Consider the following 25,156-nt stretch of genomic DNA (forward strand, 5'->3'; position numbering starts at 1 on the left):
AAATAAATCAGCTGTGAGTTATGAGATGTGGTTTGTTCTACATCATGTATTTACTTCACTAATGTCCCTGGTTACAAAATGTAAAATGTAATGTTTTAGTGACGAACCAACTACTACCACAAAACACTATTTATGAATATGAATTAACCCATTATTGCAAACATTACAGAATTCAAATTCATTGCTAATAATTATGAATGTTGTGTGTTTTTACACTTATAATTATACAATTTTTGTTTCTTGTATAATTTTATGAGGAATGCCTCCAGATTTACGTTAAAAACGAATTAGTTTACAGTCTTTGTACAATTACCGTTACTTACTGCTACTGATGTGAAACTATTTGATCAATTAGCAAGTCAAGATTGCTTTTAAGATTTATTTAAAAAATATATATATTTATTTATTTATTTTGTATTTATGTTTTATTTACTTCTTCTTCAAAACTGTGCTTTGTTAGATGAAACTGCAATCTTAGTTTATATTTAGTTTTACCGTAATTGTCTGTTCATGCTCAATAAAAAAAAAAAATATTGCTTGCTAGATAGCGTTCGGGCAATTTTCAATGTGATTCTGCCCTCTAGTGGTACTGAGTGGTATAATTTCGTATTCGAAGGGAGCAAAACTCAGTGCTGTGTCTTCCTGATAGCTAGAATTTAAATACAGTACATTTTGTGGACTTGATGGTAAACAAAGTCATTCATGTTGGAATTCACAAACTCATTCAATTTCTCTTAACAAAGCAATTTATTTCAGTTTCTGCATACATACACCCAAAACATAGACCTCCCCAGGACATTTTTTGCCTTGGTGTACTCTAAATGGGATTTAAAAGTTTTCATAAGAGATAGTCTGGGACTGCCGGTCAGATCTCATTATCAGCAAGCAGAATGGTGACCTTCCTTAAAAGGCAACACATCTATATAAAAAAGCGAAGAAAACGTTGACAGTAAATTTAAGACAAGAAAAACAAGATCATATCTTTCAACTCCTGTCTCGTGCGTTAAATCATCAAGGCTTATCTACAAATCAAGTACCAAATATACACGTGGAATGTAATGCAAATATACAACGTTCTACTCAAAACCAGACTAACTGATACAAATCTCCCAAGAGCCTCCTAAAACACTGGATTTCACATGAAATACAAACAATCCAACATGAATTAGGAGAATGATGTGAAGTGACTGAAAAAAAAAAACATTTCTAAGAGATCAGTGAATAGGTAAGTGAATCAAATTGGATAAAATCTTAATTATAGCTACATATATGACATTGTAACAAGGCATTACTGTTAATTTGAGCTTTTTACTTATTCAAGAAAGTATGACACAATGTAAAATCACATCACAATCCCAAGAACCAAGGAAATTAATCTCTGGAAATGTTAAAGTGTAGATTAAAAGCACATTTGTAGACTGCATAGGCATGTTCGCCTTGGTTTCTCTAAACCTTCTGCATGTGAAATGGATTTGTAGGATTTTTGGAAAGTGCTTCAAAGCAATGCCATAGAAGAAAGTTTTTTTGGTTCCTCAAAGAGCCATTTAGGTTGTTTGACCTGTAGTTAATTTTAAAAGAACCAAACCCAGTTCATTTAAAGTGTACCAGAAAAGGAACTATAGCCGAATATGATCTCAGTTCACAGTACAGTGGACTCAAAAGAGGACCCAGTTCTTTTTTTGTCGTCTTCAGATGTGAAGTGATCTCAGACCCTTTCTTGTTCACATCACAGCTTCATAAAAACTCAGAAACCTCTGTTCAGTTCACACTGAACTGCTCCGAAAGCGTTTGGAGGGCTCAAACAAACTAGGTGTGAAAACAAAGGTTCTTTAAAGAACCATTTCTTTTATACATTTTTATAATGTGAAGAACTCTTTTTTTCTCCAAGGAGAACAATAAGTGAAACAGAAAGGTTCTTCAGATGTTAAAGGTGCTTTTAAGAACCATTTCGACAAAAAAGGTTCTTCTATGGCATCTTTATTTTTAAGAGTGAACTTAAAAATAAAAAGTGAAAAGTTGGATTAACTTAAAAATTACATCATTTGGACCACTTAAAACAATTAAGTTTTTTCAACTTAATTTTTTTCCACCTAAAGTGAAATTTTAACAAGTTTAAAAAATTTTAAAAATCTAATCTCCAACTTTTCACTTTTTAAAATGTAATGTCATCAAATGAACATGTCCTTTAAGTAAATGCATTTCTCCTATTCTCCTAATGACATAATAGTTTAGATGTTTTGTATCATAGCTTTATATAAAAAACTGCTGAGACTTTGTATTATGAACTTTATTATGAATGTTTTCCTCAGCAGACAATAGTTATGAAAAATGTTTCAACAATTAACAATGAGAAAAAGTTTACTAAAAAAATAACAGCAAAACAGTTATGATTTACAATTTAAAGCTAAAACAGGATGTTGTCAAAACATCAAGATGCCAACAAAGAATTGCATTTCACTATTGTAAACAAAACAGAGCAGTGTATGGAAATAAATATGTATACAAAAATCTGATCAGTTCATAAATATACAATATATATTGTCTTTTTCAAGTTGCTACATATACTTTTGTTATGTATAATTAATTACAGTACAGACATTTATGTTACCGAAATACACAAACAGAGACTAACAATGCACAGCTGTTTGGTCACGAGTTCAGATACCAGCTGGAGGCATCTCACAAACCTGCAAGTTAAAGAAGAGAAACTACAAATATGAATTAGTATTAACCGTTTCATTAAGTCTTATTAATCAAGTAATAAACAAACCATCATTACAAACCTAAACCATCAGAGTCAAGCCGTACCTTTTGCTGCTTTAGCAATAATATTTCAAACAGCAGGCTTGGATTGCAATAACAACCTACAACCTTGTATCTAACTGAGCTATAGCAGAATTGAAGTGGACACAAAAAGATATCACCTGTTTAGGGCATTTATCATAAACTCAAATGTTGAATTAGAAAAATAACATTTGTTTTTAGTAATGTGGGGTAATATAGCATTCACAGAACCAAGAAGCTTTTTTAGGATAAACAGAAAAAAATCATCAAGTTAAAAAATGCAACCAAAGTAGTGGTTAGTAAACCATTCAGTAAACAGTATGATTACATACTGAATAGTTGAGACATAAGGTATTTAATTTCCAGAAAGCAAACATAAGGCCAGCTTATGCCACCTATACACTCAACAGTAGATGTTCAGCTACATTATAAAGTTGCAAATGTGCCTAAAAGATGCGAAAATGTAAAACATTTAAAATGACACTAGTTTTTGTCTCTCTCTATATTGTGAAATATTTCAAACAATAAAACTCTGAATGAACAGAGTACAGAGTTTATAAGAATGCATCGTTTCATTTTAAAATCTTGCCATGCATATTTTCGACTTGGTGTAAACAGGCCTCAAGCTCAGAATATTAAGTCTCACAATATTTGCGGCAACAGTCTCAGGTAAACTGTGGATTTAACGACATGGGATATATTTTTGTTTCAAAATCAACTTTAGAGTTATTCACAACATGGCATAAGCTTAGTTGCGTATTCAAACTTCTGACATCATATAAGCACTTTAAGTAAAATCTTACTCTCGCTTTAAGGTCTTCTATATGAAATGCTTTCATCACATTTTTCATAGCTACATAGATATATATAAACAAAGAGGTATGCGACACATTCACTGCTGTTATAGTACATTAAAATGCATAAACTGAATAGATTTGTATAGAATTAAATGAGTGTTAACCTGAACCATATTAGTTACAAAATAGGAATTTAGAATACATACATCTTATAATCTATTTTATTCTCTGAAAATATATATCTCATGATGAATCAGAGATGATGAAATTTATATTTTGTTCTGAAAATGTACCTCTACAATACAATTACATTGTCAGTATTACACACACAGAGTATGAAAAACTCTCCTGATAGACAGGTTTACAATCAAATGCAGCTATAGCTTGATCACAGCCAATACATTGATTATACAGTTGTTTTAAGATGCCTCCTCATTCGCTGAACTAGATATAGGGATGCACCGATACCATTGAGAATAAGTACAAGTGATAATTTTGTTTAAATACTCACTGATACAATGATGTAATTATGTATGTAAGTATTATCAGATTTGTCACACCACAAATATGTTTATTAATTGCCAAATTTGAATGCCAAATTTAAAATCTTGATCAAATAAGCAGGAATCTCTGCTTTTAAAAGCTGGGGGCGTGTCTGCTGTTGTCGCCAAAACCACGCCCACTTGTGGGAACTCCACAATTTAGTACTTTGTTGTTTACAGTTGTAATGCATTTCAGCAGAACATTTCAAAACATTTGTGTGTTAAGAAACAATTCTCTGAATTTACTTTATACCAAATATAATCAGTTGACTGAGTAAAATATGCAAGTAATTTTTTGCACAACAATTTTATCTGTCTAGGCTGCTTACATTTAAATCATCATGTGTTGGCTTATAGCTTCTGTTGGATTTTCTGACATTGCATGCATAGAGTTGGTGCTGAGCATTTCTGGGTGTAACAGATCTTGTAATTGTGTAATCCAGGCGATAACTTTGTTTAACATAATGCTACAAATAATGCACATAAGATCCATGGGATAGGTTTTTGCATTTTAAAGATAGGTATATGAGCACAGTATTGGACCGGTGCATCCCTAAACAAAGTGTCATGTTGCAAATTATCTTGCAATATGCATTAGAGGCGCTGGGGTAAACCGGCTGCCGGTCAGACCAGCGTTCCGGGTGAAGGAGGCTCAGAGCCCGACTCCTTCTGAGTGTTCCCGTCAGAGGGGAAAGGTTCTGGATAGAGAGAGAGCTCCACAGACCTGCCATATAAAGAAAGGATTAACCTTAACAGCATCAGAATAAACTAGTTTATTATGTCTTAAAGGGATATTCCAGCCAAACATCAAAAATTTACTCGCCCTCAAGCCATCCGAGAAGATACATATGTCCATCATCTTTCAGACAAACACATTTGGAGTTATTTTAGTAAATGTCTTTGCTCTTCTACGCTTTATCACAGAAGAAAACAGGGATCAGGAAACAACTTTTGACTTTAAACCCCAAAAAAGTGCATTCATCCTTCACAAAAGTAATCCACATGGCTCCAAGGGGTTAACAAAGGTCTTCTGTGGGTAATCGTTGTGATTTTGTACGAAAAATGTCCATATTTCAAACTTTATAAACTATAATAACTAGCTTTCGGTAACAACGCCATCTTGGGCGCTAAAACTCTCTCGTGACTTGTGTGAGTCCAAGATGGCGCCGTTACCGAAAACTAATTATTGTAGTTTATAAAGTATAAAATATGGATATTTTTCTTACAAAAATCGCATCAAATACCTGCAGAAGACCTTAGAGCCCTGTGGATTACTTTGTGAAGGATGGATGCATTTTTTTGGGCTTCAAAGTAGAGGTCTTAAAGGCTCTCTAAGCGAATCTGCGAGACGTTAGTTATTGTTGACGTTTGAAACTGTTTTCAAACAGACGGAGTGTAGCTAACTCCTCCCCCTCCCCCTCCCTTCCGTGCTTTCATGAACGCGCCCAACCCCCACCCCCAAATCCTTTTTGTCGTTTATTGGCTGGAACACTTTGTTTTGTTTTGTGATGCTAGCAGCCCCGCCGCTCCCATAACGCGCATCACGCGCTGTGCGTGGGGCACCACGTGCTGAGAGGGCACCAAAAATAATAGCCTAATGAAAAAAAATTATAATGCTGAAATTATTTCATTACCCTATAGAAATATTATTAGGCACTTTTTATCCATGTATATATGTTATAAAAAAAAAAGGGGGGACGAGATAATTTAATTGCTCTAGTCTAGAAAGTATGCCCCCCAGCCTTTGATGGTCCGTGCGGGTTGATCGCGCGGGCGCCTGACGAAGTTTGACAGAGGCCGTTGCTCAATCCGAAGGCTGCAGCCTGCAGAGGTCGCATATCTAAGCGCATACGTCATCAAACGTTCTTATTTGGTAATATTAACGATTATAAAGTTGACTATTATTCTTAGTTAATCGTAAATTGTTGTAATATGTTGATGACTTGCTAATGTAATGTTCAGTTATCTGAAATAAACCAGGCTTGATGACGTATGCAGCCTGCATATGCGACCTCGCGCAGGCTGCAGCCTTCGGATTGAGAAACGGACAAGTAGGCAACTTTTGGAAATGGCCCCGAAAAGAGTCAGGATCGGAAAAAATAAAAAAAGAAGAAACTGCGGGATGATGCCCGTGCATCACTTGCAGGTAAGTCCATCATGTTTAATCATTCCTAAATAAGGGAAATGTGCATGGGCTGCAGCTGCTGCTAATCGTAATGCGCCTCGAACTTGCTGTGATGACAAACTATGTTGTTATAATTTATAATCTCAGTGCAAGCTAAATTGATATTTTACTGTAAAACATTACCTATGCATTTTACAAATAACTGACGCAGCTGTTACTTTCTTTACTACGTTTCTTTAGATATTGAGCAGTAGTTTATTTTGTGGTTTATTTTGACGTGATGGTGGCTAAAACCTTCTCAGTAAAAGTTAACGTCAGCAGTCAGTGCACATGCTAGGCTAACAATTCCTGACTGTTAAATATATATAAATATAAAACGTCATTATATATGATATGAAGCAAACATTACTGTGACACTTAGTTTTCTGAATCATTGTTTTATTTAAGAATATTGAGTATTCTTGTTTACTTATTGATGTTTATTTAATGTAATTTATTTAAAGTGACATTGTACATGGGAAAAACATGTCTGGATTATTTTGATAATTTAAGTTTGGTAATTTTTTCTATTTTGCTATTTTATAAAAGTTTGCACTTTCAAATGTGTAATGTGTGTTGGCTAAAGCTGTGAAGATTTTACTTTCTGCTATTATGTTATATGTTTGGTAATAAAAAATGTAACTGGCAAAAACAAACTCAGGGTCGGGGTGGGGGGCATTAAAAAGGAATTATGCTTAGGGCACCAAAATGGCTAGCAGCGGCACTGGATGCTAGGTTTGGCCATTTGTTGATATTGCCGTTTGTGAAGCCTTGGCTGTCTACAGAGATCGCGTTTTTTTACAGTTTGATCAGCGGACAGGCAGCAAGCAGATAGTGAGGAGATGTTTCCGGTATGTAACAAAAAATGTTTTATGGTCTAAAACGCTTCAATTCGCTTAGAGCACCTTTAAATAAATGTACCCGACCCGAATCCCTTTACACCCGAACCCGGCATGCCTAAATCTTTTTCTTTTAAAGAAAGACCCGATCCGAGACAAACCCGAGAAAATTAGACCGAGTCCAACCTGAACCAGTGGCATTTTTATTTTACCCGACAGGACCCGAATGTAAATGGCACCGACCGACGTGTGTGCAGTCTGCAGCCCCGTACGCAGCAGCCACATAGAAACCCGCTGGTCTCGCAACCAATTTGGCGAGCTGCTTCATTTGTTTTACTTTTTTATCTGAAAAAAAACACCCGGGTAATCGCTAAAATGTACATTTAAAATTGACTGACATGTCTATCTCAACGAAAATTAACCTACCGCCAACCACACAATGTTGCAAGCGCTCTTGGCAAACAGAGGAGAGGTTTGAAAAAGACATATTTACGCACACATGTGAGAGAGTTCGGGTTTTCGGGTCCGTTCTGCAAAAAAACACATTCATTTTATATTAGCCGAGACCTGATGCCACTAATATTATACCCGACCTGTGTCCGAGGCACACATGAAACTTTTAAACCCGAACCCGATCGGGTCTTGGGTCAGACCTCGGTTTTTTGGATCTAAGTGGACCCATGAAGACCTCTACTTCATAGTCAGAAGTTGTTCCCTGATCCCTGTTTTCTATCGTTATAAAGCTAGGAAGAGCATGGAAATTGACTAACTCCAAATGTGCTCGTCTGAAAGATGATGGACATATGTATCTCGTGTGGCTTGAGGGTGAGTAAATCATGGGCTAATTTTGAAGTAATTTTTGGAGTATTGCTTTAATGCTTATTAACAAAAACTTATCCCTTGATTGTTTTTAAAACAAAAACAAGTAACATCTTCGAAAGCAACATTTCAAAGCAAGACCTTAAATTCCTGGAATAACATGGAAAACACAATATCAAAATTCTCTAATTTCCAAGTGTCCGATAACCGTTTTGTGGGGTTAAACATAAAAGAAAACTCACCTTGCATGCAAAGGATGCCCATGAAATGACGCTGACTGAGGTATTTGGCGGTGTGAATACAGTGGGTCGGCTGCAACGGACTGCGGCTGGTGCACCAGGTGGTGGTGAGTATGTGAATGCCGCATGGAAAGTCCATCATGACCTTTAGTGGTAGTGGAGTAACCCAGGGCATTCCTCAGATACCAATCCCTAAGCCCCTCAAGAGCAAGTGCTTTGTGTAGACTGCGGGTGGAGTCCTCAGGGGTGGGCAGGGAGAACTGCGGGGGTCTGCGGCCGAAAGCCGCCGCAGCGGACAGCTCTGTGTGGTGGGGCAACAGGTTGGGAATGGAAGAGGTGGTGGATCCAGACAAGGGATGTGAAAGATCGTAAGCCGAGAACAACACGCCGTCCTGTTGCTGCTGTAAAGGGATAAAGGGTCCGCAAGATTTTGTCCGTGTCACTTTGACCCGACGCGGTTCGGCGTCTTGGCCCCGCATCAGCATGGGGCTATAAGTAGACGCCGCTCCAGCCAGGTGTAACTGCGAGTGGGAAAAACCATTGTAGTGAGGAGGGGTACCCGATGGAGGAGTGGAGATATCTGGCCAGATTCGCCCCGCTGACTGATTCTGTTGAGGCGGTACTGGCCTCTTTTGTTGTTGCTTTCCCCAAATGTAGTCCATCAAAATTTCATTATAGCCTGTGCCACTGCTTTGGCCACCAAGAGAGGAGCGTATTTTACCCTGCTCTTTAAATGCCATCATGTGCCTCTCCGGACTGCTTTGATAGATCTGACGGAGTTTCCCATCTGTGAGGGACTCGGAGCTCTTGTATGGGCCAGCTCGGAGTGGCATACCATTGCGGGGAGGTCCAGGTTCGGGGAGGCTTGAACGGTCAAGCAGCGCCTCGGAGCTGTTGCTGCGGCGAGCACGGGAGCTGTAAGGGCAGCTGCGGCGATCAGAGGAGGAGCCCTCTAAAGATGCTAGCGGTACAAACTGAGGAACATCCGGACTGCCACACCACTGCTTCAGCGCAATACCACCTGATATCTCTGGCCTAGCAGAAGATAACACAGGGTAATTTTTAGTAGTTCGATTTGAATCGCAAATCATTTTAAATTTAAGCGTATGCTAAATAAATAATTTAAAATAAAATAAATATTTTTCTATGTTGCCTTTGACAACACAACCTAGCATCGACTTGACAATGCCTGTGGAGGGCAGATCTAAGTCACTACAGTTTCTGTCCATGTATCAGTCACTACTTTAAGGTAGCTGTCTATGTAGGTACAGATTCACAGTGCACAAGGAGAGGGTTAAAAGAGTCAGTACCTCATGTGGACGGTGACTGGTGCTGTGCGGGACAGTAGGGGCGTAGCTGGAACACTTCTGCCCTCCACATTGGATGCACTTCTTGGGAGCGAGTGACTTGGGCTGGGTGAACATTTATAAGTTACAATTACCATAGTAAACTAATACACCAATGGGGATAGGTCACTATGGGTAGTAAGGTAGACTAGTTTATTTTATTTGTAGTTTTTTGTTTTTCTATTATGGGGCGGTACTTTAAAGGGGTCATATGATGCAATTTCATGTTTTCCTTTGTCTTTAAAGCGTTAAAAGCTGCGTTATGCTTATTCAAGTTGCAAAGATTAAAGTCTCAAACGCAAAGATATATATAGGGGCTCGTCCACACCCCTCAAAACTGTCGCTGTGTGGCAATACTTGCATAACACCACCCAAATGTATAACTTTTATTCTCGCTGTAGTATTATTTCCGCCACCACAATGCCGTGGAGGGGCTATTATTCAAAATATGGTCAGGGGCTTAACATTTCCGCCACACGCATGAAGTATGCGACACACAGCGCTTTTAAAAAAAATAAGCTTTGTAAAAATTGACGCGTTTTAGAAAGGTGGGGCATAAAGGAGCAACAATAATGTACAGTATGTGAAAAAAAATTGTCTTTTAGACCAAATTGTTATTTTTAGCAACGTCACATGACCCCATTAACTATTGTGTGGTACTTTCTCTGACCATTATGTTTTTTGAGCATTATGTTACTACCATTGTTTAAAGGTGCTGTGTGTAGATTTTAGCGGCATCTAGTGGTGAGATTGCGAATTGCAACCAACAGCTCAGTCCACTGCTCACCCCTCCCATTCGAAATGCATAGAGAAGCTACGGTAGCTGCCACAGGACAAACATGTTGTTGTCTGAGACAACATACCGTGTGTCTCAATTCGTTCCCTAGCTCCCGAGGTCGTGAATCAGTATATCGTGTACACAGGTTCGGGCACTGGTAAGGACCCTAGCTCACTTCACATTGGGACAATGTTCACTTATTTTTCTGTCACGTGGCTGCTTAAGCGTGTTGTAATCACTCACAGCTGTTACTCATCAACAACCGGCAAAACCAACATCTCTCTGACTTAATTTTAAAAACAGTACATTGTGAAAAATGCTGTCATTATTCTCTTACATATCTGTGCATAAAATTGGAGGCATATAATTTAATTTTTAAATGTAATAAATATATTTACAATTTTAAATAAATATTATTATTTTAAATATTGAGTAGATTGTGGTTCCTTACTGTGTAGCAATGTGTGTTTATATTTACAACTAAAACAAACGTTTGTCTTTATAAAAGTTCTGTAACATTTCATAAAGTTTGAGTTGGATCACATGATGTTCGGTTGGCGAGCTTCAGAAAAGGTCACGTGCTTTCCGGTTAGGGAACATAGGGACCATCGATGCTCACTGGTTTTTGTGTTGCATTGTGGGAATTTTTAGGGAACGAACGTTCCAGTGCACTGAACGGATTTTGCGATTGAGACCGCCCTTAAAATGGCCGACTCCCTGATCAGTGCCCTGACTACTGAACAAGGGAGCTGATTGAGACACACGGATAGTGACTAAACACGCTCTGTATAGCAGTTTGTCCGTTTAGAGCTACTTTAAAAACATGGAGGTGCAAAATGGCGACTTAAGGGGACCTGCGGTGTATGTAGGTAAATAAAAGGTAATAAAAAATATATAGTTTATTATGTAAGGTTTTTATACACCACTGATAATATTGTTATGTATATTATTTTGCATTTCTGTCAAGAGGTCCTCCTAAAATTTACACACTGCACCTTTAAGACAGCGTGTCAAGTTAAAAATAAATTTAAAACCATTTTTTTAAAAAGCTCTGCATTCCTGAGATTGTTTGAAGAAAAAAAATATCTTATGTAAATTTCCTCTCAAAAATGCATCCCATAACCAGCTTACCTACACCAGGCTCTCTAGCAATTCAGACCAGTCTTTTTAAAAAATATCTGCTGTGCAAATCCCATCAATGACCACAGATTTTGTGAAATCCTCTCTTTTTCCCCCATACTCACCTAACAGAGCTTGAGGCAGAGTTACGACGAGTTCTCATCTCATAGTAGATTTCCACAGGGGAGAGCTTCCTACAGAGCCGGCTGTCAGGACTGCTTGGGGTCAGCCGGGGATGAGACAAGGAGCGATGCTCAGGTGCCACACTTGGAGAAGAGTCCTCTGTAAATTTTGAGATTTGATTATATCTGTTACATAGCTTGTCACAGACAGGCCAGTGAGCTACAAAATAATCGAAATGCATGTACTTCAGAATTTCTTTGTTTGATATCATTTACCCGCCTCACCATTGTCATGAGATGTCGAGTCTGACATCGAACTGCTCTCTGACTTCACAGTTTCCTCTGAAAATGTTAAAAATAAAAACGCCACATTTAAGTCCTTGCTGATGTAACAACTGTCAAAAAGCTGTTACAATAGACTTCTCTTTTTAAGTTTTTGCAGAAGCTTTATTTCCAGAAATTCTCATGGCAACAAACATGAAATTTCTCACACAAAAGACCAAATTACAAAGATGCCGATTCAAACGGGACTAATATTATCACAATATGGTAGGTCATTTGCTGGGGAATTTTCATTTTACAAATTACAGACATGGATGATTCGAATGGGATTAAGATTACGGACAACCTCCGCAATTATAACAAATGATGACTATAGGTCACCAGGTAATATTAATCCCGTGCGAATAGGGCTTAAGCCACCAAAACAAAACTGATTCACCATCTGTCAACACATTGCTGTGACACAGTTTTACAATTGGATCTTGATAATAATGCATAGCAAAACATCAACAATCATAGATGGATTTTGCAGTTTAAATTACATGAAACTCTTTCTTGCGATCACAACTGTTAAACACTGAGCGCATCAGCACATAATGCACATTTATAGATATCCAAGTCAACACATGCCCATCCTTCTAAAAAAAATACCGTATTTTCCGAACTATAAGTCGCACTTTTCATAGTTTGGCGGGTCCTGGAACTTACAGTCAGGTGCGAATTATACGTCAAAATTATTTCCTATGAACCAAGAGAAACCATTATAGTCTACAGCCGTGAGAGTCCGTTATATGCTTCTCCTGTATTTATGTAATTCAATGGATTCAGTGATGCGGAATGACTTCGGGACCTTTTTGAACTTGATTTGGCTTGTCGTGTTAATTTAGCCTATTCAGCCTCCCAGGTATGTTCTGCATGCTATTGTGTATCGTGTAAATAACTGTTTATGTTACTTTAACCTGTACAGACACCTATTCAGCCTGCTGTTCTGTGTGCCATTGTTTAGTTGAATAACTTGCCTTTCCAGATTAATGTTTGTTCTTCGGCTTGATTTTGTGAAATAATTTTCTAAATAAACGTGATGTGTAGTCTTCAAAATGCATTTTTGACTGATGCGACTTATAATCCGGAGCGACTTATAGTCCGTTAAATACGGTACAATTTATATAATGAGGGAAAATGACCCAGTCTTTACCAGAAACACAGTAACGCCCATGTGTTGATGTGTTTGTGTGTGTAATATCACCTGTGTGGCATCCCCGGTGAACTGTCCTCTTACTGTGCAACATGTTTTTGTCAGATTCAATGCTCCGGCGCAGGGCACCACTGAACAGAGCCTTCATCTGCCTTCGCTGGCCTGAGTCATCCTGTAACAAAACAGAAGCAGTTATTATTGCATTACAGTAACAAAGTTATATATTTTTTGAAAACACTTTTGTTTTTATTCATAAATAATGTTTCAGATTCACCTCTCCTTTGGAAGTCACGTATGGAGCCAGACCTGCTCGGCGCTGAATGAAGGGAGCTCTTTCCCCTGCTTCTAGAGGAAAATCACGCGGTAGCTTCCCTGTGAGCTCCTGTGGAGACACCAGATCATTTCACCCATGCTTTCTAATAACAGATTTCCACATGGTAAACATATAAAGATTATTATTTTTTATAATTATAAAAAAATTCAAATCCTAAAACCAACCAGAGTTTAAAGTTGAAATTATATTTAAAACAGACAAACAATAAACTCAGTTAATCAAAAACAGCATTATAGCTCTTCTATCTCTATCTTTTTCATAAAATACAATTTAAAAGGTATAAAAGTGTAATAAACTGTCATACCGCTTCATGAAGACAAACTTGTCGCAGTTCACTGAGGCGGCTGTTTAAAAGACTCTGCAGGCTCTGTTTTCGCTCCTGCAGCTCTGAAATTCGCTCTGCTTGCAGTTTGCTGTCCTGACAGCCTTGGACATCTGTGCCTAACCCCATGGCAGTGATCAGGTGACCTCTGACCTCCATAGAATTGATTTCAGGAAGTCTTGTGAATTCAGCCTCCCACTTACCCCTCAGCTCCTGTCGACCAAAACGAATTAAGAATGGATACGTTAACACTTAAACTACATTTTCAAAGGGCTTTATTTGAGAATAATCACCATCGTGTCACCTTGTAGTCAAGTGAGACATGTCATTTAGTGCTGTGGCTCAGATTGATGTCCACACTGCTGTGGCGTCCCAGTGGCCAGATGGGGGAGCCACTGTGTAACTTCTTAATTTACTGCAGAGCACCTACAGAAATGAAAGATAGTTTGATACATTGGTAACTGCAGTTCTTACAACTGGTTTATGTGAGATGAATGTAGCAAGATAAAGATGGGATAAAAATGAATACTGAAAATTTTGTTTATTGAGTCTCTGGTGTGCCATAAACAAAAGCAGAGTGGTCTTGTAACTGGTGTTTATTTTAATATTAAGAAATATCAGCCATGGTGTCATTAAGCTCACGCAAATGCATACTTATTCAAACATTAAACTGACATTTACACCTCTTCAGGCAAATGTGAAATCATTTAAATATTTTTGTATTGTTTGTGAATGACCAAATGTCACTTGTTTTGTTCCAAGCCTGTTGGAAAGTTAGAATTGACAATTTGCCAAACAGATGTGTTTTTGTTTGTGAGGCATCATGGGTCATGTGTCGGCTGGTTGGCTGGGAATGTATGTACCCAACACAAAATTAAGCATATTACCAGCATATTACGCAGGATAAACTGACAACAACAAACTACAAGAACAAATAGGGGAATAGAGTATTTTTCATATAAATTTACTCACAATTTCAGTGCATCCAAACTACATCAAACTTTCAAGTAAAAGTCCTTATAATTCAAATAACTGCATGGAAGCAATTGAACCAATGAACTTTGCCAAAGACTATGAGAACATCTGGTAGACATATGCTAACAGATATAACACACCTCGACTCACAAGCAGAGACCTAGCAGAGAGCAGGATGGGAGTGTAGAGAGAGAGAGAGGCGGAAAAATGCTTAGAGATCAAAACCTGACCTAGAGAGATATAAACAAGGGGTTTGTGGGATTTTGATGACAAAGCACCCAACATCCTGGGACAAAACATGTGAAAAAGATAAAGAGAAAGAGGACGAGAATGAAAGACACAACGTCCTGGGACAAAACATGTGAAAAGGATAAAGAGAGAGAGAGAGGGGATGTGGATGTGTTGGCTGGTATTTTGTATTGCTATTGTTTTAATTTAATTGTCTTTTTTAGCAACCATCATATAAAACTTGGAAATATGGTATATGCAGTCCCTTGTATACAAGTTTAAGTTTTGCACAATAAGTAAATAACTTTGATACAAAACTAGTAGTCAACAACTGTCTTACATTAATTTTACACACCCTGCTTAAGTCACACTTTGTCTGTGACGTGGCATTCGTATGCATGTCTATTTTCACAACTGTCATAGAAGATGTGTGAATTGATATTTTAATGACAACTGCGGCAGGTGAGATTACAACTTAGTGTGCGTGTATACACAGCTGTGCTCCAAAACATTTCAGCAGCATCCTATTTCTTTCACGACTCCCACATATTGTACAATAAACAAAGTCCATCAGCATAAGCCGCTTACAAGTGCAATTCATATTTAGGAAAGTAACGAAATGTTTTGATTTCTCTGATCGTTATCACCACCAGCTAAACAAACACTTTTTAGTCAAGAAAAAGTTTTATAATAATTCATGTTAACTTAATAACAATTTAAAACAATTACTAACCGTTACCAAATCATTAACACGCTGAGTTTCTATAAAACAAGTTAATGCTACGTGTGGCTCGTCTGTTTTTGAGGACTTACCTGAACAAAATAATAGTTGATAAAAAAATGCACAAAAAACTTTTATTTTACTGCATGTCAAACTCCATTCACTTTTCAAGCTGTACCTCGTGCAGGACGCCAAACATTTATCTGGTTGTCTTCTGTGGAACGCATTCTCAAGCAATAATTTCTCCAAGCCCTAAAGGCAACAAGGACGAAACCATCTTCAAGCGCTTACGGGGGTGAGTCGCTTGCAGAGAACAGGTAAAACACTTCACATGAACAATTTGATCAAAGTTATAAAATACTGTTAGCTTTCCTGACGATTTGGCTTTGTGTACAATCGCATATATGTGCAAAATAAACAACATGTGCGTTCAGATTATCGCTGCATGTTATCTCAATGGTTTTGTCTGGGTAAAGGACAGGTGAGGTTGAGGCGTCCGTAACGTTTGACCTCGCAGTCTCGCAGACATTGCACTTTATTTCACAAATGTTTATTTTAAACAATTCATTTTATTTGTTAATATTTTCAATATTTTTTTTCAATAACTTAATTGTGCAAAGTTTAAAGCATCTGTACATTGAATCCTGTGCAAAAGGTGACGTGCACACCCTTCAATTCCTTAAACTTTTGACCAAATAACTTCAATGACTTCAGTAGTTTTTGATTACCTTTTCATAACGTATCAAATAAATATTAAATAAAGATGACAATCACAAAGAGCAATTTAACATTTTCGAGCAGAGCATAATTAGAAATATTAATGTAATATTCACTATAAAATGTAAATTATAATTATAATTTCTGTTAAAAAAGACAACAAAAAAATTAAACATTTTATTATTATTATTATTATTTTGTCTTATTATTTTGCTTATTATCATTGCTTCATAACAATATCACCATCTGTATTAGTATTAGTTTAATTCATTATTCAGTTATTATATCACTGAGCAGAACAAACCATCGTCACAATTGTTGTTTTGTTTTTGTTGTCTGTTTTGTTTTTGTCGTCGGTTTTGTTTTTTGTTGTTTACTACTTAACTAACTGTTGTATGTTTTGCACTTATAATAAAAAATTTAATAAAAAACACAAAAAAAAATATCTGTCTGTTTTCCCCTAATTGCTTTTTTATTTCTAAAGACATTTCACGAAAAAAAATGGATGATCAGTATCTCTGCTTATAGGTGTCCACTCCAAAATTTTACTAGACTAAAGTATAATACGGTATTCAATTACATGGGCAAGACTGCTATGAACTCTGAATTCTGAACATGCAGCCTAGAAAATTATGACACATTTCTTTTTCAAAGTTGCACCTGAAAGAATGGTGAATTGGGGTAGGAGACTGATCTAAAGCTGAAATTGCAGAAATTGAAGGGACTGAGATTAGTGCTTGAGGGATAAGTGGTTTTTCAAACCAGACAAAGACAATTCCAAGGACTTGTCATGACCTGTCTCTCATTTGCATTGCCCGGTTTTAGCACACCAATATTCTGTCACACTAAACGGAGGATTACTGCTTTGAGATTTCTCTCCTTATTTTTCTCCTTTTCTGTCCATTAGCAACACATCGGAGTTGAAAATAACACAGGGTGCAAAAAAAGTGCTTCTGGGTCACTGAAAAAATTGTTTCAACAAAACAGTGTCATGTAGTGGGTCATGTTGTGGTGTAATCATGCACTTTGCAAGCAAACAACCGGAAACACAAGGACACATTTAAATGGATATGGACTGTGCAAAGCAAATTCATTCTAAGTATGAACAATTGTAGGTCAACCAGGTTACCAAAGCAATAAGCCACACGCTGTGCATTACAGTGATTTTTAACCTATACGCATAAGGGTTGCTCTAACTTATTTCAGAGAGAAAGTCATACAGGTTTAGTACGATGTGACAGAATTTTCATTTTTAGGTGAAGTAGGTGACTTTAAGGTGTCAAGAAATAACAAATAACTGCACTCGATAATGTAATACAGCTCTGAGGCTCAGTACATGTGTGACCAGCAGTGACCCTCCTCTCTTACAGATGATTCTTAAGGACAACCAGCTGATGTCCTGCCATTCTCTACTCTACTTTGATCTCTGCAGATCAGGTTACAGAGGTCAAACAACAACTACTATGTTGTTCAGATGTTTTTGCACTTATAGGGTCAAACACCTGCCCTATTAAATGGTTTATGATATGGTATTTTAACAGACAGCATGCAAGTATATTATCTGTATAGCTTCACTGCCAGTCACATGATGACTAGTGTACAACTACAAATAAATGAATAATACCATCAAGAACTATTAATAATCAAAAAACAACTAGAATGTTATAGTGTTTGCATTTAAAAAATGCATTGTATTTTTCCAGAGTTAAGATCATGTGACCCTGGCGAAATCCAGGGTAAAAATTTCATAAATAAGGATAATTACAGTTTATGCATATATCGACCAAAATGTTATTTATTTTATATCTTCATTGGCCGATAAATCACTTTGTTCCTTAAAGGGCACCTATGGTCCGATTCACGGTTTTACATTTCCTTTGGCTTGTAAGTGTGTATTAGTGCATGTTAAAGGTGCCATTTGTAATAATTGAGGTAAAAGATTTTTAAAAATTAGTTACACGCATCAAAAGAATGAGAAGAAATAAGGGCAAAGATGTCATTAAAAAAATGACAAGGTATAGTGCTGCAGAAATATCAATCTGAATTAGCATGCTAAATTACTAGCTACAGCCCGACTGGTGTTGTAATACCAGTTTCGACCATGGGAGGCGGTATGCGGGCCAAGCACATAACCGCCAGCCAAACTGCAATACACGAATAAGTGGGAGTACAGCCCTCTACTAGTACCGCTGCGTCCGAAAACTAAGGCAGCTGACTTGTTGATTTAAGATTTATGAATGCAGCTCAGAGAAATGCAATTCGGACAGCCATGGATTCGGACATGCCTTGATGCCTTCCTGCCTTGCAATAGGGGTTTCGGACGTATTTCAGTTCAGGGAAGAGAGCGGAAGAATGGCTAAAGCAAGAGACATTTACCACTACCACAAACATTTGCTGCAGGGAACAACGCGCTCGGAATCACAAATAAAATATGATAAATAAAGTAACCGAACCAGAGTAAATACTGGCACTGCTTTTCATCGCTGGAGACAACTAATGAACATGAAAGAAATGAGGTTCGACTCCGAAATGACAACTTTTCTTTTCGATTGGTAAGTAAGATGCTGTTAGTATTTCGCTAGAAGTTCACTTATAATAGGCATTGCCATAACCTATGCTCAGCTTGTACATGAACTACGGCTTTGTGCAGTAAATGTGGCTCCATCTGAAAGCAGCTGATGGGGATTCACTTTTAATCAATAAACCGGCTTCACTGACGAGAAGCGCAAAGACTATCGCATGCAAATTATTGCGCATCCTTAGCTGTTAACGTTTAATAGTTAGCTCTACCCACGGATCCGATCCGGTTTTCACCCGTTATCTACCAAGCTGATGCTAAAATGTAACATTAGCTAAGAAGCTTGAAATGTCTTCGATTATAATGAACACCAAATGGACGCACGAAACGTAGCGGAAAACATTGCAATTTTAATGAGACAGAATGTTTTTTTTGTGACTAATGATAACTTAGTTGCTAATGTAAATCAAACTTGATATATGCTGCTGAATTTGCAGCTGCTAAATTAAAATAGACCAACTCACTTTTCTGGAGGTATACTGCCCCCGTCTGTTTGGCGTGTGGAGTATGAATTGATTTTTTTTTGGGCGGACATGTTAAATGGTCCCTTTAACGATATGCAAAAGGTTCATACCCCAAAGTAAACAATGAGGCGAGTTTTCGTCTCCAACGTAAATCTCTTTTCTTGGACTACAACAAACACACGGATTGTAGGCAACAGTTTACTTCCTGGGATTAGTGACGTAGACAAGACCGGCATTATCATAATTCCTCCCGCTTCGGACTCACAGCCTGTAAGTTAACTCCTGTTAGCATTGCATTGTGAGCGAATCTTTCAAACATGGTAAGGAGCGTCACATTTCCAGCTGACGTCAGAGGTATTTAGGCCAATCAGCACTTTTCAAATCGATGTGTTTTGTAGAAAATCCATGCGTTTCAGAAAGAGAGTGAAATCTGGAGCTACAAAAATGTACGGTATGTGGAAAATAATGTGTTTTTTGAACCATAAACCACGCAAACACATTGTATTATACCAAATACACAAAAAAACGTTGTTTTATAGCAATGAAATAGGTGCCCTTTAAATTAATTGTTACTAATAAAAAAGACACTCTGATATAAGGCCAGTGTCCGACAAACAGTAAAATGACCAATCAATATGAACTTTTTTGTGTAATGTTAGGTTGTGTTACACAAACCAATACTATGGCATGCAACAAGTCTTATTGAAACAGTACCATGAGGTGTCAGATTCGCAGTACATCTGTTAAAAGTAAGTAGGCCTATTTAAAAGGTGTATTCATAGTATATGGACAATGGGACGGTTTCCCGGACAGGGCTTTTCCTGGTCTCAGAATAAAATAAATGGTTGAGGTGCATAAAATTAAAAAAGTTTTGCATTGACATATTTTAACATATATCGGTGCCATTTATTTGTCTCAAGATGCACACCAGTTGTAAGGTATGTTTGTACAAACTACTTAAATGTCCTAATATAACTAAGGCATAGTCCTGGAATACTCAAAACCCTGTCTGGGAAACTGCCCCAATAATGTATATTAAGTTTTACCAATTTTGTCTTTGCCCCTCATTTACAATTATATCATTTTTATTTTACAGACCTCATATCAGGCAGATTGCATTCTCGATATTGGTATCGACATCGACCATAAAAAAATGCTACTACTAATAATCTAATTATAAGATTAGAAGCATCACATTTTTTACATGACCTCAGGCAAAAAAAACAACAACAGTTATATTTTTACAGAATGTACTTTAAATTATGTAGGATGCTTTAATGTAGAAAACATTTAAACACAAACAAAAAGACTTTAGCTGGGTTTTTACAGACAGACTCACATATGACCTGTATAAAAACACAGAATTTACATATTTACCTATATTTTCTTTACTTCTTGTTAATCCTCATTCTTAACTAAAAGAGACAAAACTTTTTAGTCTGAACACATTCAAGTGCACTCTGGAGAGAACAATCCCAATTTTCAGGAATGTTTTGAAATGTCTGATCAAGCGTTAGCTAAAACCATAGTGGAGCTTTATTGTGTGCTTTGAAGTCTGACTACTTTTGGCTCGCCTGTTTAAGTCAAAACAGCCTTTTTGAAAATTCAACCAGTCTGGTTATCAGATGAGTAGCACAACTACAAGCCTCCTGCTTTCTTGTCCTCAAAAGACAGAATTCCTTCCTCAATGTTTTTTCACTACTAGACAAACAATGACAAAACAGACAGCCAGCGTCAAAGCTGACAACTGCCTGGCTACACTGTGGTAAATCTCTGTAAAAACATGAGCATTTCACAGCTTAGCTGGGGTGGAGACAAACCCTTAAACCCTGTCCTGGGGTCAGCCAGCAAGGTAGGTGGACACATAACAAAAAGCCATTTGTTTGGACATTATCACTCACACCCTGTAGTGTAATTTGTGGTGTTGACTCAGCCCTCTATGCAAGTCTGTAGCTGTAAATGCTATATCATTAAATTCATATAACCTCTAAAATGCAAAGTCCATGACAGAGGCAAAATTAAAACAACGTGTTACTCTTAAATTCACGGCAGGAATATATTGTCCCAGCTCGTGTACACATGGCTACAACATCAAGCAACAATTGACTCAATTTGAACTTTTACTGCCTTTAAGCCTTGAGGGGGAGGAGTTCACAACAGGAGAAATCCATTGAAACCCTCTTAACAGAGCTAGCTGGAGCAAGAAATCTGTGCTTTGCAATGTGAAGTGACTCAAAGTCTAGACACTTGAAACCAGACTCGGAATAAAGTGACATAAGTGAGAGCCAAACTCAAGAGCTTCCTTTATAGAAGCGCAATTCATTTTGTGCCATGGCAATGTGAATATCTCATTTAAATGAATAGACTAATTAACTGATCGTCATACATACATGCATTATAACATAATTGCACAGCTGCTGCTAATGTTATTTCAAGGTACTTTAAAAAATACCATAGTAATATCAAGGTTTTCCAAATAAGCATTTTAGTATGATGACTGTTTCATATTTATTTCACCTTTAAGGCTTTTTAGGGTGGTTTCCAGGACAGGGATTAGACTAGTTCTAGACTAAAATAAATGTAAGAGCTGTCCAAACTGAAAACAACTATACTGACATATCTTAAAATACATCAGTGCCCTTTGTTTTGCCTCAAAATGCACATAAGTAATGTTTTTAGTAAGGCATGTTTGTTCAAACTAGTTATTTTTTCTAATTAAACTAAGGTCTAGTCCTAGCTTAAGCGAATCACTGTCTGGGAAACCACCCCATTGTTTTCATTACGTTTCTACTTTATATACTCGCTACTGATAAGTTATTTTGATGTTTACTATAAAAGAAAGCTTGGAGTCAACAAGTGTAACTAGTACTGCTGTCTACAATGTTGCAAATTGTAAAATAAAACCTTTTGACTTTAAAAAAGCACTTGAAGTATTGGTTTAGCTATTGCATTTTCTATCAAATATACACTCACCTAAAGGATTATTAGGAACACCATACTAATACTGTGTTTGACCAGCTATGCCTTCAAAACTGCCTTAATTCTACGTGGCATTGATTCAACAAGGTGCTGAAAGCATTCTTTAGAAATGTTGGCCCATATTGATAGGATAGCATCTTGCAGTTGATGGAGATTTGTGGGATGCACATCCAGGGCTCTATTGGGTTGAGATCTGGTTACTGTGGGGGCCATTTTAGTACAGTGAACTCCAAACCAATTTGAAATTATTTGAGCTTTGTGACATGGTGCATTATCCTGCTGGAAGTAGCCATCAGAGGATGGGTACATGGTGGTCATAAAGGGATGGACATGGTCAGAAACAATGCTCAGGTAGGCCGTGGCATTTAAACAATGCCCAATTGGCACTAAGGGGCCTAAAGTGTGCCAAGAAAACATCCCCCACACCATTACACCACCAGCCTGCACAGTGGTAACAAGGCATGATGGATCCATGTTCTCATTCAGTTTACGCCAAATTCTGACTCTACCATCTGAATGTCTCAACAGAAATCGAGACTCATCAGACGAGGCAACATTATTCCAGTCTTCAACTGTCCAATTTTGGTGAGCTTATGCAAATTGTAGCACTTTTTCCTATTTGTAGTGTGCGTGTTGTGGCTTCACAAATTCTTTGCTGCATACCTCGGTTGTAACGAATGGTTATTTCAGTCAAAGTTGCTCTTCTATCAGCTTGAATCAGTCGGCCCATTCTCCTCTGACCTTTAGCATCAACAAGGCATTTTCGCCCACAGGACTGCCGTATACTGGATGTTTTTCCCTTTTCACACCATTCTTTGTAAACCCTAGAAATGGGTGTGCGTGAAAAAATTGCTTAAATCACCTTTCTTTCCCATTCTGACATTCAGTTTGGAGTTCAGGAGATTGTCTTGACCAGGACGGACCACACCCCTAAATGCATTGAAGCAACTGCCATGTGATTGGTTGATTAGATAATTGCATTAATGAGAAATTGAACCGGTGTTCCTAATAATCCTTTAGAGGAGTGTATAAAAATACCACTGAAAAAAATGAAAAAATGCAAAGCATTCTGGCAACCAGAAATCCTCATAAACCTCTTTTTGTTATTTTTCTTTCAGATTTTGATTCCCTGAATGCTTTGCATGAAGGTGTTATTTTAATTCTGTAAAGATAAAGACTTGTTAAAGGCGGGGTGCATGATTTTTGAAAAACACTTCGGAAAAGGGAGTCAGGCAGAGTACCAAAACACGCTTGTAGCCAATTAGCAGTAAGGGGCGTGTCTATTAACCAACATCATTGCCTGGGTTGCATATGTGTGGGGCGGGTCTATCAAAAGAAGATCCAGATTCTATTGGTGTAGGGGCGTGTTTGTTTAGTTGATTTCAAATGTCAACATTGGCTTTCAGAGATCATGCACCCCGCCTTTAATGTTCAATTAACTTTGAACTAATTGTTGCCCGTAAATAACATACATTTAAATCTGCAGTAAGTTACAGGGAAACAGCTGCAGTAATACTGTAATTTCTACATAATTTTAACCATGTACTGTATATAGATTATAGATATAGTGTCAACATGATCTCTATATATGTAAAGTGCATGCTTACTTCAGCTGTTTTCCTTTAGAGGATGCCTTGTTGTGCATAACAGGTTGGCAATCTATAAAATCAGGATAGTTGAACACCAACACATTTTACACACCCAAGACTGTTTACATGTGGCAAACAAGCACACAAATGTCATATTTGAATTCACTGCATACCCACATTCAACAATGCACATTGACTGTTCACCTATGATGATAATATACACAGTAAACCTGTTCGACAGTAAGATTGACATTTCGGGAAAGGATTGTATATGATAACTTCTAAAAATAAGCCTCGTTCGATCATGACACCACGAGAACATGAAGTCTGACTGTGATACGCAGGATACTGGGTGACCACCAGCATGCTCAGGGTGGCTTATCCCAAATTATCAAATACTTTTACAGATTACACATTTACTGTTAATTAGTCACATCTGAACCTGCGGATAACAGGTGTGACTGTTTTGCATCAGTAATCCATCGCATAGCAACACGACACGGAAAATCCCATTGCACGACACGCGCGACGCTTTCATCAGCAGCAACGAGCTAAAATGAATGAATGAGACGCGGAAAAAGGTTTAAATGCAATACACCACATGCAATATTGATATTGCTAAATTAATGGACATTTACAATTCACCACAAAACTGTGGAACAACCAAACGTCCAGAAATGATAAGGGCACGAGGCTCATTTTCTTCCCTGCGTATCTGCGTTGCATGGTTTCCTGCAGGCTGCATTTAAATCAAGTGACATTTCGGTTTTATGTATCACACACACACACAAATGTTGATGCTAGAGCGAAAAAATGGAGAGAAAACACATGAACACGGACCTGAGATGCTTATTGAAATTCATCTGCGGCTTTCCTCAGTCACATCTTGCAGATCACATCCTCCCCGTGCGAAGCACATCAGCATGGTCATTTTATAATTTATTCTTAAACATGCCAGAATTCAGTCATCCCCATATACGCAGAGTACAGCACTGTCACAGCCTAGGGAAAGGTCTCAGGTCTGGCAAACAGAGGAAGATCAACACGCATCTGATTAACTCTTTCAGCCTCGCCCATTTTTTATTTCATGACAGATATTGTGTGTCATCACACATGACCACACAAACTGTCTGACCTGAGAACTATTTCCGTGCTTTTAATGATATTTATTGTGCATTGCATCTCTTAAAAAAAGTCTCATTCCAAACACGAATATAAATAAA

General features: G+C 37.6%; 1 protein-coding gene across 3 annotated transcripts; it reads right to left on the minus strand.

Annotated features, from left to right (window-relative positions):
- Positions 1 to 4,514: 4,514 nt before the first annotated feature.
- On the minus strand, positions 4,515 to 25,015 carry ccdc120b (coiled-coil domain containing 120b). Of its 3 annotated transcripts, none has more exons than XM_065241245.1 (10): positions 24,774 to 25,015; positions 13,987 to 14,108; positions 13,665 to 13,895; positions 13,301 to 13,408; positions 13,078 to 13,198; positions 11,835 to 11,891; positions 11,553 to 11,709; positions 9,495 to 9,596; positions 8,188 to 9,219; positions 4,515 to 4,847 (listed from the first exon to the last, which is right to left on the minus strand). In XM_065241245.1, the coding sequence occupies exons 3-10, from the start codon at positions 13,839 to 13,841 to the stop codon at positions 4,748 to 4,750; spliced, it is 1,854 nt and encodes a 617-aa protein (XP_065097317.1). In that variant the 5' UTR covers positions 13,842 to 13,895; positions 13,987 to 14,108; positions 24,774 to 25,015; the 3' UTR covers positions 4,515 to 4,747. The 3 variants fall into 3 exon arrangements, with proteins under 3 accessions (XP_065097317.1, XP_065097318.1, XP_065097319.1); XM_065241246.1 differs by lacking the exon at positions 24,774 to 25,015 and adding an exon at positions 15,699 to 15,829; XM_065241247.1 differs by lacking the exon at positions 9,495 to 9,596.
- Positions 25,016 to 25,156: the final 141 nt, after the last annotated feature.

This window comes from Paramisgurnus dabryanus, chromosome 14 (genome assembly GCF_030506205.2).
Source record: "Paramisgurnus dabryanus chromosome 14, PD_genome_1.1, whole genome shotgun sequence".
Classification (NCBI taxonomy): domain Eukaryota; kingdom Metazoa; phylum Chordata; class Actinopteri; order Cypriniformes; family Cobitidae; genus Paramisgurnus; species Paramisgurnus dabryanus.